General features: G+C 39.5%; 1 protein-coding gene across 1 annotated transcript; it reads left to right on the top strand.

Annotated features, from left to right (window-relative positions):
- Positions 1 to 7,391: 7,391 nt before the first annotated feature.
- LOC105162783 (uncharacterized) lies at positions 7,392 to 8,446 on the top strand. Its single transcript, XM_011080904.1, has 3 exons — positions 7,392 to 7,620; positions 7,729 to 8,099; positions 8,144 to 8,446. Exons 1-3 carry the CDS (start codon positions 7,392 to 7,394, stop codon positions 8,444 to 8,446), a joined length of 903 nt encoding a protein of 300 aa, XP_011079206.1.
- Positions 8,447 to 13,523: the final 5,077 nt, after the last annotated feature.

Below are 13,523 nucleotides of genomic sequence, written 5' to 3'. Positions count from 1 at the left end.
TAAACAGAGGGGGCGGCCAATTGGGGGGTTTCTAGGTTAGGAATTAATTTTTGTGTTGTGTAATGTTATTGGTTATTCCAAATAACTAATGTATATACCTTATATGGATGTACTAGAATGTGTTTAGGTTCATTCCACAATCCATAAGGTAATATATTCTTTATTCCAAATAAAGAATGACCAACATAGCACTTTTCAAAAGTAAGAATTGCTAGTCAATTATTTCCTTTCCTAGAATTAGACGAGTTTAACTAGGGGTGCTTGGCCAATTTTAATAAAATAAAATACAAGACCCAATTAATTTTAATTAAATCTAATGTAATCAAAATTTACCTAATTAAACCCATCATATATTTAATCCAATTAAATACATGAGACCAATAAGTATTTATTAATTAATAAGTCCGACTTATTAAATAATAAGGGCAAGTCCAATATAAATTTATCCTTAGGCTCCTCCATCCAATGGATCTCTCTCATTTGTAAGTAATCGAATTGCTTATGGAATAAATTCCTAATTAATTCCTCGTCCCTTCTCGGTGATTTGAGTGTGACTCTTTAGGTTCACCTTTCAGCTAGATTTGGGGCTAGTGTTAACCAATATTAATAATTAAATCTAATTTAGTTAATAATCTCGATCAACCCTTGATAGAAAAAGCCCGTCACCATGGGTGGTCGTCTAGCAACGGTCCATGGCACTAGAGACTAGGCAAATATCCTTGTGAACTTTTAGGCTCTTTAGTCCATATAGGTCGGGTCCTTCCATCTACCGTCTCCCGACTTTAGTCTAGGGCATGGAATTAGGTGTCAGCTCCCATCCTGGACTAGGCTTATATGCTTAATACTTGAGATCGCGTTATGCCAAATTGCTCGACATAAGAACTTCTTTTCCTAATCGACCAATGACTATGACCACAGATTTATAGAGCGTTAACACATCTTCAAGCGCATAGGAGATATCTCTGTCACGTATTGACAGGAGACTGATCCTCTTCTTAAATCTCACTGTGCTCGCTATATGCTTTGACTACACTAGACAAAGCTTATGATGACCATGTCTGAGACACGATCACCTCTCTCACAAATCTAAGATGCAGTCATCGTACACATATGACTACCGTCATTCCTCAAGTTTCTGGACTACTCCCGTACTATCAGACCCTGGGATTTGAGTCATACCAATCAAGCCTCCAAGGCTTCTATATGACGATTTTCGTGAATAAGTTCAGTCGATTCGACACCTAGCCAATCGACCCACTAAGATCACATAGATATCCACGTTTGTCGCCAATGAAACACGGTACTGATCAAATGAATGCGACACTTAATTCAGGTCCTCAACTTATTCCTCTTTACATAAGGTCCCTCTGTGGTCCAATCTTGTTTAATTGATTTCATTTTAATTTAAAACTTTGCTGGAAAGGATATAGTTAATTTCACTGTGAATTTATTAAACAATTGTGATGAACAATCTATCATGGGGGTCATTTTCCTGCGGTTTTCATAGGCAGAACCTGATGTCGATTCTAGTATCAAACAAGGTCCACTGGTTTGTTAGCTCATAGTCCATGGTGTATTGGGGATAGATCAGTAGACCAGCTATTCTATTTCCCTTCGTGAAATAGTGCTGGTCGGATTTAATGACCGCCATTCAATGTGCAATCTAAATGTTGCATGGTTGTTAAAGTGGCCTGTGGGCTTTGTTGTTCTGTTTAAGAAATACAAACATATATAATGAGCAGAACAAAGAAAATGCCAGTAGCGAATACTATTTTACTCACTAAATAATATTACATGAAATCGAGTTATTGTTAGAATGGATTACATGCCAATCTAATTGCTTCCATGTCATTTATTCTAACATTGACGATCCTAAGATCTTTGTGAAGAGTTGATGAAATTGGATGGGAAGGGGTTCGTTCAACTTGCAAGAAGGTGGCGGTTCGAATGGTGGTGGTTCTCAACCATAGGTTACGTCGGGGACCACTAATCAACAGCAAGAGGTTGCGCTGGTCAAGATGAGAGCGCAATCGCTATGGTTGATGAAACTGAGAATTGATTGGGGGGAATGATCGCAATGAGCTGGGAGTTGAATGGTAGGAGCAATGACTGACAACTCATTGAAACGATGAGGGGCCGCCTAGACGGATGGGGGGTGAGGGTAAACTGGTTGGGAAAGGGGGAGTTGGTCTTGGGGGGGGCGGGGCGGTTCTTGTTTATTATTTTTTTGAAATAATAATTTTATTTTTATAAATTATAATAATATATGTAATATAATTATATCCAACATCTCATCCAACTCATTTTCTAAAGCCACGTAGGAATAAAACTCCCAAAAAATGTCCAATTTCCCATGCCATGTCATTTTTCGATCAAAATCGAAATTCCGACCACTAAAGGTCTAGATTTCATCAATTTTGAAACTTAATGGCCGTAAAATAATTGGGAATAATTATCAAAATAAAACTAATATTGAGTATATTTTAACAGACTAAAAAATAACTTTTCCTATATAAAATTTTAATTTTATACATTATAGATATATTATAGGTACATTTTATTAGAATTTATATAATATATTATATAAATATATAATTTTTCCTCATATATATGGAGGGGCATTCTAATCATTGTTCCTAAAACAATATGAGTCTTTGTTCCTAACAGAGTGGTAATATTTAATATTTAAATTTTCACAGGTTTGTCAAAATAAATTTAACCCTTTCTTGGATAGGGGGCCTCTTGGATTTGGGTCGAGTGGATTTTGTTCGGTCAATTTATTTTCATGGGCCCTCTCTCAAATTGCGCCTCTTTGGAGGCACTGTGGGCCTTGTATTCCTTTATTCTTTTTGGGCTGTTTGGGCCTCTTTAGGCTAACCTATTTTTATGAGCATAATTTAGCCCGTCCCTAATAAGTGGAGGTTTTGACACTTATTAGAGTAGGCGTCTTAGAGGCAAGAGACTGGCTCAAAGAAAGAGTCATTTTTTTGTTTTTTTTGCATTCCTACAAAGAAATATGAGTAGCATAAGCACGCTTAGAGAAAGAATAGCTTACTTCATGCCTACAGGGAGCAAGGCTTGTGCGCCTCCACAAAGGAGAGCTTATTTGAGGGTGTTTCCTTGGAGCAAGACTTAGGGGCCTCACCGAAGGGAGGATAAGGTGTCCATTTGACACAGGGCAATTATGTTCATGTGTGGAAGACAGGGCTTTCTGTGCCTACACTGAACAAATCTTATGCGTCTCCCTAATAAAGGACCTAAGTGCCTGCTAGCATCAGGGTTTAGGGTGCCTGCTCAAAGGCAGGACTTATGCCTCGAGGTCTGTGTGGAGTGGGGCCTCCTGCTCGTCACATTTTTGACCAAAGACTTCATGCTTGTACTTCTTTGTCTCCCCAAGATAATGCATGTTTTTGTTCGGGCTGGGAGAATGTCAAAATTGAGAAGGGGCTTCTTTGCTAAGAACTTGAAGAAGCCCCCATATTTCAAACGCTGGTAAAAACACAATTTAGTATATTAGAGGTAGCTTAAGAAACCTATAAGACCGCTAAGTTAAATCATTGAAGATACTCCCTCAGCGATTGTCCTTCTTTTTGCTATAGGGAAAAAGGCTCATGATTGTCCATCGATGCCGTCTACTGCTGACAAATTGGTGCAGAAAGATAGAGCAAAATTCTCCAAATGGTTAGATGACCACGTGTGTAATTGGTTGAATTACTTTTGGGTCAATCGTGTGAATGTGGTTATGAATATAAGATATTTTATCCTAACAGTATAACGATGGAGAAGGGCAACATTCTCGATGTAGGACAGGTGCTCTTGAGGCACAATAGTTCTAACATACTCTAGTAGATTGGGCTCCTTACAGTTGAGGGGGAGTTCATCTGCTAGGATCTCTTTGCTAAATGGGCTGCCCTCTTCCTCCCCCAAGGGGACCCCAATGACACACCTCTACAGGTCTAAGAGTTCCTGCTTAAGCTTATCAATGTGCCTTTTAGTCCCTGGGGCCACCTTTTCATAAGGGAAGGTGCTCCTGTCATGCTCAAGAGGGGATGTCCTATCGCAAGATTCCTTGCACATTAAAAGTTTGGTTAGTAGGGACATTAACAGTAGATAATGATAATGGTGAGGTCGTTGAAGTTGGGCCCTGAATGGAAGTAGTAAGCATTTGTTGGAGGTCTTCTATCGGAGGAGGGGGGGGACCATTCTCCCAGAGGAGATATTAGTTCCGGTGTTGGTAGCTTCCTCTCATGTCTTAATTTTGTGGTCCCATAGATGGGCCCCGTTTGATGCAATCAAAAAATTAGGTTCTCGGGTCCACTTGAAATGAAAAATAGTGAAGTAGAATGCTAGGAATAAGTGAGCGAAAATAAGTCAAAAGGAGAGTAATATTCCTCATTCTTGTGTACAAATGAGATATTGAAACTGAAATAAAGCTCTAAATATGAACAATGCTTTTTTCAACTAAAGTTGTAGCATAAAGGTGAAAGTTGTAGGTGTAAGCTCAAAGTATAGAAATATATCTTCTCCCCAAAGGGAGAGATCTCTATTTATACGTAACCCTAAGTTGGTTGAAGAATAACACAAATTTGGGGAAGCATGATGTCAAAATTGTTAGATGAAGCTGAATCTCCCTAAGATTCGGTGGAGAGTCCCCAGTAGTTAGAGGATCCCCCCCGAATTCGGTGGAGGATTATCTCTTGGCGGTTGGAGATCTACGATTCTCGAGGGTTCGTACGAGTTCGTTGTGGATTCTCCCATTCGGAGTCCAAACTTTTAGGGTTTATAGGTTACTTCTCTCTGGAGGCGCCACATGTGCCCGTGGGGGCTGCTGGTCCTTATTTGATTTTGTGAGGTGTGCCACCAAAGATCCTACGTGATGGAAGGAAGTGGATCGGCCCGAGCAGCACAGCGAAAGCGCAAAATTGAAATAAATCAAAGTACAGGCATACAATTCTCGATCAAGGGGTGTATCCCTGATCTTTTCTAGGAGTCCAGTGAACAGAAACAAATATAGACCAAGAAAAAACAAGAAAGGAACAAGAGAGTAAACGGAACCATGCCCCTGTTGATTTCTTGAATTGGCTACTAGCCTTGATTCCTTCCTTCAATGGATGTCGCAATCGAGATTCCAATGTAGATATTCTCCAAGATGTCCACGCTTCCAGTAGTAGGATATGATTTTTTCGTGCTAGCAAGAACAACCACGAAAGAGCAAGAAATCAAATAATTATTATTCAATTACATTTTTTATCTTCTTGATTTTTCTTGGTTAGGTTCTTGTTTCCTACACCACAGCTGAGCACTCGTATAAAGTTCCATAATTGTACACATCTCATAGTATATTAAGAGGCAACGCACCGTACGCAAAGGAGAGAGGAAATAGTGTTGGCAAGCTCCGATACATACGTGGAGTCAAATAGGTCAACGCCGGCAGCAACACCTTGCAAGACTTCCTCTGCAGAATAGCTAAGCAGATGAAGATCAATGACAGTCAAGGTCTAAAAACTAGAAAAAAGAGGGTCCATGCAAAAAAATTATTCCATCATAACCAAAAGCGCAGGTGCCTAAGAGTCGATATGGTGGATCAAATACAAACCTGTGGACCTACTCAAGCTGCAAAACTTTGAGATGGAGAGATTCAAGGAAAGAGGCAAACAAATGGTAAATATAAGATTAGTGAATACCTGCAAGTCCAAGACCACATACTTGGCGTGGCTTTTCCTCCGGTACAAGAAAAGAAATGACTAAGCACATAAGAATATGCCAACTTATACAGATAAACAAATGCATTAATAAGAGTAGAACGTCACTAAAATAACAATAGCACCATTTGAAGTAAATCAATTATCAATTAGCATCAATATGAATATCTTAGCAGATTTGATTTTTCCCTTTATCACTAGGCTGTCATACTACCCTGCATCAAAGCAATATGGGCAACCAGAGAACCTTACTTTCTTCAAGGGCTGTTCCTCTACAAATCTTCATCAAATGATATCATCTTTAACAGCTACTCTGTCTACCACTTAAAACACAATGCTTCCGGGCTTGGAATTGCTTTTCATGCAGTCTTACTGCTAGTTAACTTCACTTTTAATATCAGAAACAATGTATGAACAGTTTCTTGGTTTTGCCTTCTAGACATATATTTAAAATCTAATATGTAAACCACCTAAGGATGCAATTCATCAATTCCTCAAGATTTATGGCATGGAAATTTGCCGTAGGAACTTATTAAACCCAAAGAACAAATGTTTACTGATACAGCCATGTTTTTAGCCAAGTGTAACTTTGCAACTCTAGTTAACATATTCAGTTGAAGAGAGAGTCGTTATGGTTCCCTGCTGTAATACATGTAACTTTCAATGTACTAATGCACAACATCATCAATAGAATAGGCTTAACAAGGAAGTTTCACAAACATTAATATCTTTTTGAAACCCCAAGACACAAACCAAAGATGAGAAAGGCGATGCATATAGATTTTTGAAGTAGTTTAAGCAGATTGCATCAAATTATAAGAGTGAAGTAAGAGATAGTAATGAAACTAAAGACCAAAAGAACAAATATAAGCATGAGCAAAATTGAATCTACACTACGCCTTAAATATGGAAGTTGCCAATTTAATGTTTCCTTTACAGATTACACCATTTTTCTCTTGAAATTCTCCATCTAAAAAATCTGCAACACCTAATTTTTTACATGATACGTGACTTTGAGGGAATTTATTGATGACATGGACTTTTTATCCTATACATAATCTCGGAGGTTCAAATCGTACAACAGTAATGCAAAGAAGATATCACCATGGGAATGACTTTCTACTGAAAATTTATAAAGTCTTACAGTAATAGCATTGAGAAGAGCAGGGCGTTCGTCCATACTCTCTCCAAGGCCAAAGCCACCAATACAGAAACCTGCTGAAGAAAGTTGAAGATGTGTGCTGCTGCAGTAATGAAGATCACCATGTTACAGATGATGAAGAAGAAGAAGCCTGTTCTCAGTAACGTGTTTTGAGTTTTACGTTTTCTCCTTGTCGCATTTCTACTTAATCACGCTGATGTGTCACTTGAGTAGTTGGTTAGCTGTTAAGTTAGTTTTAGTCGTTAGTCAGTTCTTCTTTCTTCTTCTTCCTCTGTTTTTTACTGCTATTTAAACTGGGAGTCTACAACTAAAGGATTGATTTTTCTTTTTCAATCTATGAAATGAGAGTTGTTCTCCCTCATACTACTGATTGTTATTCTATGGATTCCTTGAGCTTTTTCTACATGGTATCAGAGCCATCGTAATGATGGTCTCTGCATACTGAGGCGGATAATTGTATTGATTACAGGATGTTTTCATCCTGTCTATTTTCTGAGCTGATTCGTGCATAAAACAGAGCATTGCTCATGGCGAGCTCCTCCAATACAACCCCTGATATCCCGGTCGCTGGGATGAACTATGGAACTGAATCATCAATTGTGAGAAATCAACTGGCAGATCATTCCAACTTAGTGATGGTTTCTGCACCTTTCAATGGTGCGAATTGGCTGACGTGGAGCAGATCCATTCGCATAGCCTTGGAAAGGAAGGATAAGTTAGGATTCATTGATGGATCCTTTGAGAGGCCGAATGAAGGTTCGGTAGATTTGAAGCAGTAGAAGATTGCAGATTCAGTTCTGCGAACCTGGATACTAAGTACCATGACAAAAGATATGGTCAATGCTTTTCTCTATGCCTCCACAGCTAGAACACTTTGGATAGAACTAGAAACGAGATATGGGGAATGTGATGGTCCCCTATTGTACAAAATTCAGAGGGAAATCAGTTCAGTAACACAGGGTAATCTAAGTGTTACTGCATACTTCACGAAATTGAAGCAGCTGTGGGATGAATTGATTTGTTTGATGCCGCCTGCTATGTGTTCATGTGGGAACTGCACTTGTGGCTGCAACAACATGAAAATAGAACAGAATGAGGCCAATCAGTTGATGCAATTTTTGATGGGATTAGGAGAGCCACATGATAGTATTAGAAGTCAAATTCTAGTACTCGATCCTCTACCAAATGTTAACAAGGCCTACTCAATGGTGTTGCGAGTAGAAAGACAGAGAATCGTAAATTTGGAATATGCGGGCATTCATGAGAACTCAACATGCAGGTGAAAGGAACGGAATTCCGATTCAACTCTGGGAATAAGAACTACATGAAGAAAAAGGGGATAACTGATAAAAGAAGCTTGGTTTGTGATTACTGCAACAAACAAGGACATAACAAAGACTCATGTTTCAAGTTACATGGATTTCCGGACTGGTACAAAGACTTAAATGAACAAAGGAAGAGAGGTAGCAGCAGAGCTTTTGCAGTGAATGATGGTCCAATTTCCATGGAAAAATCACAGAGGAATGAGCTATTGTCAGACTTGTTGGAGGCTTTACAGATGGTTCAAAATAAAGCTCCTTAGAATCCTATGAAAGTTCATTTTGCTCAAGACACCGAAATGGCAGGTACATTGGTACAGAATAATAAATCAGATTATGGTAGGACTAAAGAATGGATTGTGGATAGTGGGGCTACTAATCATATGAGTGGTGATGCAACACTTTTTCATTCTCTTTCAAAACTTATAAACCCATAGAAATACATCTTCCTGACAATAGCACATCCCTTGCAACTCATAATGGCAATATCACATTTTTCCCTGGACTAACCTTAATGAATGTGCTTTTGATTCCTGAATTCCAATATAACCTGTTATTAGTATCACAGTTGTGCAAGCAACTTCCTGTCACCTTCACTTTCCTCACATCTTCATGTATCTTGCAGGACCAGATGAGTAAAAGAATCATGGCTGTAGGAAAACAAATTGGCAAGTTATACTTTCTGGACTATAGCTCATTTGCTTCAGTTGACTCTCATCCTCATTCCATTTTTTCTGCTGTATACACCTCTAACACTTCGAGCAATTATGCAATTTGGCATAAACGCTTAGGTCATGCAAACTCTCTTGTACTTTCCCACATTAGTGATTTGAACATTACTGATATGAATAAAGATTGTATATGCTCCATCTGTCCTAAAGCTAAACAAACCAGAAAACCTTTCCCTTCTAGCACTCATCATGTTGTCAAGTCCTTCGATCTTATTCATATGGATGTATGGGGGCCATATAAACAATCTTCAATTTCTGGGGGTTATTATATACTAACCATTGTTGATGATTTTTCAAGAACTGCCTGGACATACATCATGCATCATAAATCTCAAACCACAGTCATCTTATCCACCTTTCTTTCACAAATAGTCACGCATTTGGCACCCAAATAAAATGTATTCGAACTGATAATGGGACCGAATTTCTCAGTTCATCCTTCCAAGAATTGTTACAGAAAAATGGTATTATTCATGAGAAAAGTTGTGTTTATACACCACAACAAAACGGGGTTGTGGAAAGAAAACATCGTCATCTTTTAGAAGTTGCTAGAGCCCTCATGTTTCAGTCTCATTTACCCGATTATTTTTGGGCTGAAGCTATCCTCACTGCCACACACATCATTAACAAACTTCCTTCAGCCGTTCTTAGTTGGAGATCACCCCATGAACTCCTACTCAAAACTAGTCCATCATATGCCCATCTCAAAACTTTTGGTTGTTTGTGTTTTGCTTCCAATACCCTCCCACATAAATCAAAGTTCACTCCTAGAGCATTCAAGTGCGTATTCATTGGTTATATCCAGGGCCAAAAGGCTTTTAAACTATATGACTTAGATAATAAGAAAGTCATAATTTCCAGGGACGTTACATTCCATGAGGATATATTTCCATACCAAAATTCCAATGCCACTTCTGAAATTGGCCCTGTTCTCATGCCTGTACAATTGCTTGACAATCCTTACCATCATTCTGATTCAATTCCCTCAGACAACTCAGACCTCCCTCTTAGTTCTTCTTCCTATATTCCTGATATTAACAACAAGTCCTATTTCTGTCCCAGCTCCTCGCAGATCACAAAGACCTACTAGACCTCCTGCTTGGCTTAATGATTTCCACTGCAACTCCTCCTCCACTTCTATCCTTCACCCTTCTAATGTTGCAGCCTCACACATTGATTTTTTAGCTGCATTATCCACTGTTCAGGAACCTAGTTGCTATAAACATGCGCAGGGCTGCAAGGAGTGGGAGGATGCCATGAGACAAGAGCTTCAGGCTCTTGAGGACAATGACACATGGGAGGTTGTTGATTTACCGAAGGGGAAGAAGGCTATAGGCTGCAAATGGGTCTATAAGGTGAAACTCAAAGCTGATGGCAGTGTGGATCGTTATAAGGCACGCTTGGTTGCTAAAGGATACAACCAAGTGGAAGGGGTCGACTACATTGACAGGTTCTCTCTTGTGGCCAAAGCAGTCACGGTTCGTACTTTTCTTGCTGTTGCTTCCAGTTTTAATTGGCCTATCCATCAAGTTGACATTAACAATGCGTTTCTTCACGGTTATCTTGATGAAGTTATATACATGCATGCTCCTGATGGTTATTCTATTGCCCTTAATAAAGTTTGCAAGCTGAAACGTTCTCTCTATGGCTTGAAACAAGCCTCTCGGCAATGGAATTTGGAGTTCACCACTAAACTGATTGCTTTTGGATTTACTCAGTCTCCACATGACCACTGCCTATTCACAAAACAGACTACAGCAGGTTTGATTGCTTTGATTGTTTATGTCGACGATGTTTTGATTACTTGTTCTTTAGTTTCAAAGATTACAGAGGTTAAACAATATTTGCACAAGATGTTCACAATCAAGGATCTTGGCCCTGCCAAATATTTTCTCGGCCTCGAAATTGCCTGTTCATCTGCGGGTACCAAAAATTACTCAGCACAAATTTATTCGAGACATCATTCTTGACTCCGGACTTTCCTCTGCTCGCCCTGCACTCTCTCCATTGCCCACAGGTCTGAAACTCTCTGCTCATGATTCTCCGGTTCTTGCTGATCCTGAGCCTTACAGAAGATTGGTGGGACGTCTTCTTTATCTGTCCTTCACATGCCCTGATATTGCCTTTGGAGCACAGCAACTCAGTCAGTTTGTCCAAGCTCCATGTTCTGTTCACATGAATGCTGCACTTCACCTCGTGCGCTACCTGAAGAGTTGTCCAGAGCGTGGCCTTTTCTTTCCTGTCTCCAATTCCCTATCCCTTACTGCCTATTGCGATGCGGATTGGGCTGGTTGTGTGGATTGACGTCATTCTCTTACTGGTTACTGTGTATTTTTGGGGAAGTCTTTAATCTCTTGGAAGTCCAAGAAGCAGACCACGGTTGCTCGTTCGACTGCAGAAGCGGAGTATCGTAGCCTTGGCTCCACAGTCTGTGAATTGTTATGGATTTCTTACTTATTACATGATCTGTAGGTTTCAGTCCCTCTTCCCATCTCTCTGTATTGCGACAATCAGGCTGCACTGCACATTGTCGCCAATCCCGTCTTCCACGAGCGCACGAAGCACCTTGAGATCGACTGTCACATCGTTCGTGAGAAGTATAAAGCTGGTTTTGTCCTCCCTCTACATATTTCGAGCTCCAATCAACTTGCCGATATTTTTACGAAGTCTCTCTCTGGCCATCAGTTTTCCAATCTCCTACCAAGATGGGTTTGCTTTCTTTTCCCAAGGTCCATCTTGAGGGGGGATGAAGAAAGTTGAAGATGTGTGCTGCTGCAGTAATGAAGATCACCATGTTACAGATGATGAAGAACAAGAAGCCTGTTCTCAGTAACATGTTTTGAGTTTTATGTTTTCTCCTTGTCGCATTTCTACTTAAACACATTGACGTGTCACTTGAGTAGTTGGTTAGCTGTTAAGTTAGTTTTAGTCGTTAGTCAGTTCTTCTTTCTTCTTCTTCCTCTGTTTTTTACTGCTATTTAAACTGGGAGTTTGCAACTGTAAAGGATTGATTTTTCTTTTTCAATCTATGAAAAGAGAGTTGTTCTCCTTCATACTACTGATTGTTATTCTATGGATTTCTTGAGCTTTTTCTACACCTGCATAATACAATCAGTCTGAGGATGGATAAAGAAAATGCTGTTTTTAGAAACGAAATGGTACTTAGAATCCATTAAGATACATATTATATATTTATTGCGCTATGTAGAATCCAAATGTGACATATGCCCCCACCCCACCCCACCCCCGCCCCCGCCCCCCAAAAAGAATTTAAACTAAAATCATAAAGCAACATTGATCCCAATTTTCAATACTTACCTAATTTTGATATCTTCAGAAACCAAAAGGTGAAATAGTTTTATATTAAGTTAATCTCAAGTGGCTTATCCTGAAAATCTTTTGAAATACACATGACAGATTTCAAATACACAGAAAGTTATTCTACCCTGACCCCCATTTTCATTTTAAAAAGTCCATTTTCAAAATGCGTTTCTTCCAAGCTTTGGGAGTGTGTAAACCAAAAACTATCACATCAACAATCCCAGAAATAGGTTCACTTTCACATTAACTGACCAAATACTTTGATTTCCTCACATTTGCTAGCACATCCTATTTGCAATTCAGTTGACAAATTCTCTTAACTATGGAAATTAAACTGAACTTAGCTTAAAACATTTGAACCTCGAATTACGCGAGAAACTAATTCACAAATTGGCATCATATTCAATTTGTCAGAAGACCCAAAAAGTAATAGCTATAAACACATTTCGCTTCGCAACTTCCTGTGCACAGCGTTTCCGCTCCTCAATCTTAGAGCCTCCTACAATGGATCCAAATACAGCTCCACCTGTCTATACGTCAGCACTTAGTGTATGCAAAAATAAGCTTCTAAACAATTCATGAGGCACAAGTCAACCAAAGATTTCACCAATATCATGGAATATGTATCAGTTTCCTTAATTGCAGATGAGACCCAGTCAATGTTTAGCATGAACCACTCTCACAGCCTTTTTAATCACAAAAAAGTTATATCAAGAAGAAGAATTACCTCTCTAATGGTCACTTAATTTTTTAGTGTAAACATATAAGTCATTTGATGGGTATACACATGTCACCCTGCAAAAAGACCGATTTGCCCTTCATTAAGGGTATTACAGTCGTTACGCGATTAGGATCCGCGTGTTTTTTAGCGGGCGGGTCGCGGAGGACCCGACCCGGATCGCACAGACTGACCGAAGACCTGGACAATGACAGCCATACGATCAGAACACACACCGATAGGATAAGGCCCTGTGGCCCAGTACTCGACGTACAACTGTGTTCTATAAATAGACCCCGATACGCCATAAATGAGGTAACTGTTACGCATTAATTGAGCTCGAACTTTGAGATCGCATACATTTCACTCGATCAACCTAACTTGAGCGTTGGAGGGTCATTGTCGGGGACGTGCCCGACGAGCTCACGGTTCGTGTTTTATTCTCAGGGATCCCAAAATCTGGTTCGGAAGAGTTAGTCCATCTATAGTGAGATCGTCTCAGGAGATCGCTAATTTCGACCCGGATCATCATTATACACGTAACCACAATAATGTAAAAATAGAATCGAA

This window comes from Sesamum indicum, linkage group LG13 (assembly GCF_026168435.1).
Source record: "Sesamum indicum cultivar Baizhima isolate 11 linkage group LG13, ASM2616843v1, whole genome shotgun sequence".
Classification (NCBI taxonomy): Eukaryota; Viridiplantae; Streptophyta; class Magnoliopsida; order Lamiales; family Pedaliaceae; genus Sesamum; species Sesamum indicum.
The sequence above is the reverse complement of the archived record's forward strand: the minus strand, read 5'-3'. Positions and strand labels throughout refer to the sequence as shown.

Coding starts and splice junctions, on each gene's coding strand:
- LOC105162783 (XM_011080904.1), top strand. CDS start 7,392: ATGGCGAGCTCCTCCAATACAACCCCTGATATCCCGGTCGCTGGGATG. Junction 7,621..7,728: donor CTTTGAGAGGCCGAATGAAG/GTTCGGTAGATT, acceptor ATGCCTCCACAG/CTAGAACACTTTGGATAGAA. Junction 8,100..8,143: donor GAGTAGAAAGACAGAGAATC/GTAAATTTGGAA, acceptor CTCAACATGCAG/GTGAAAGGAACGGAATTCCG.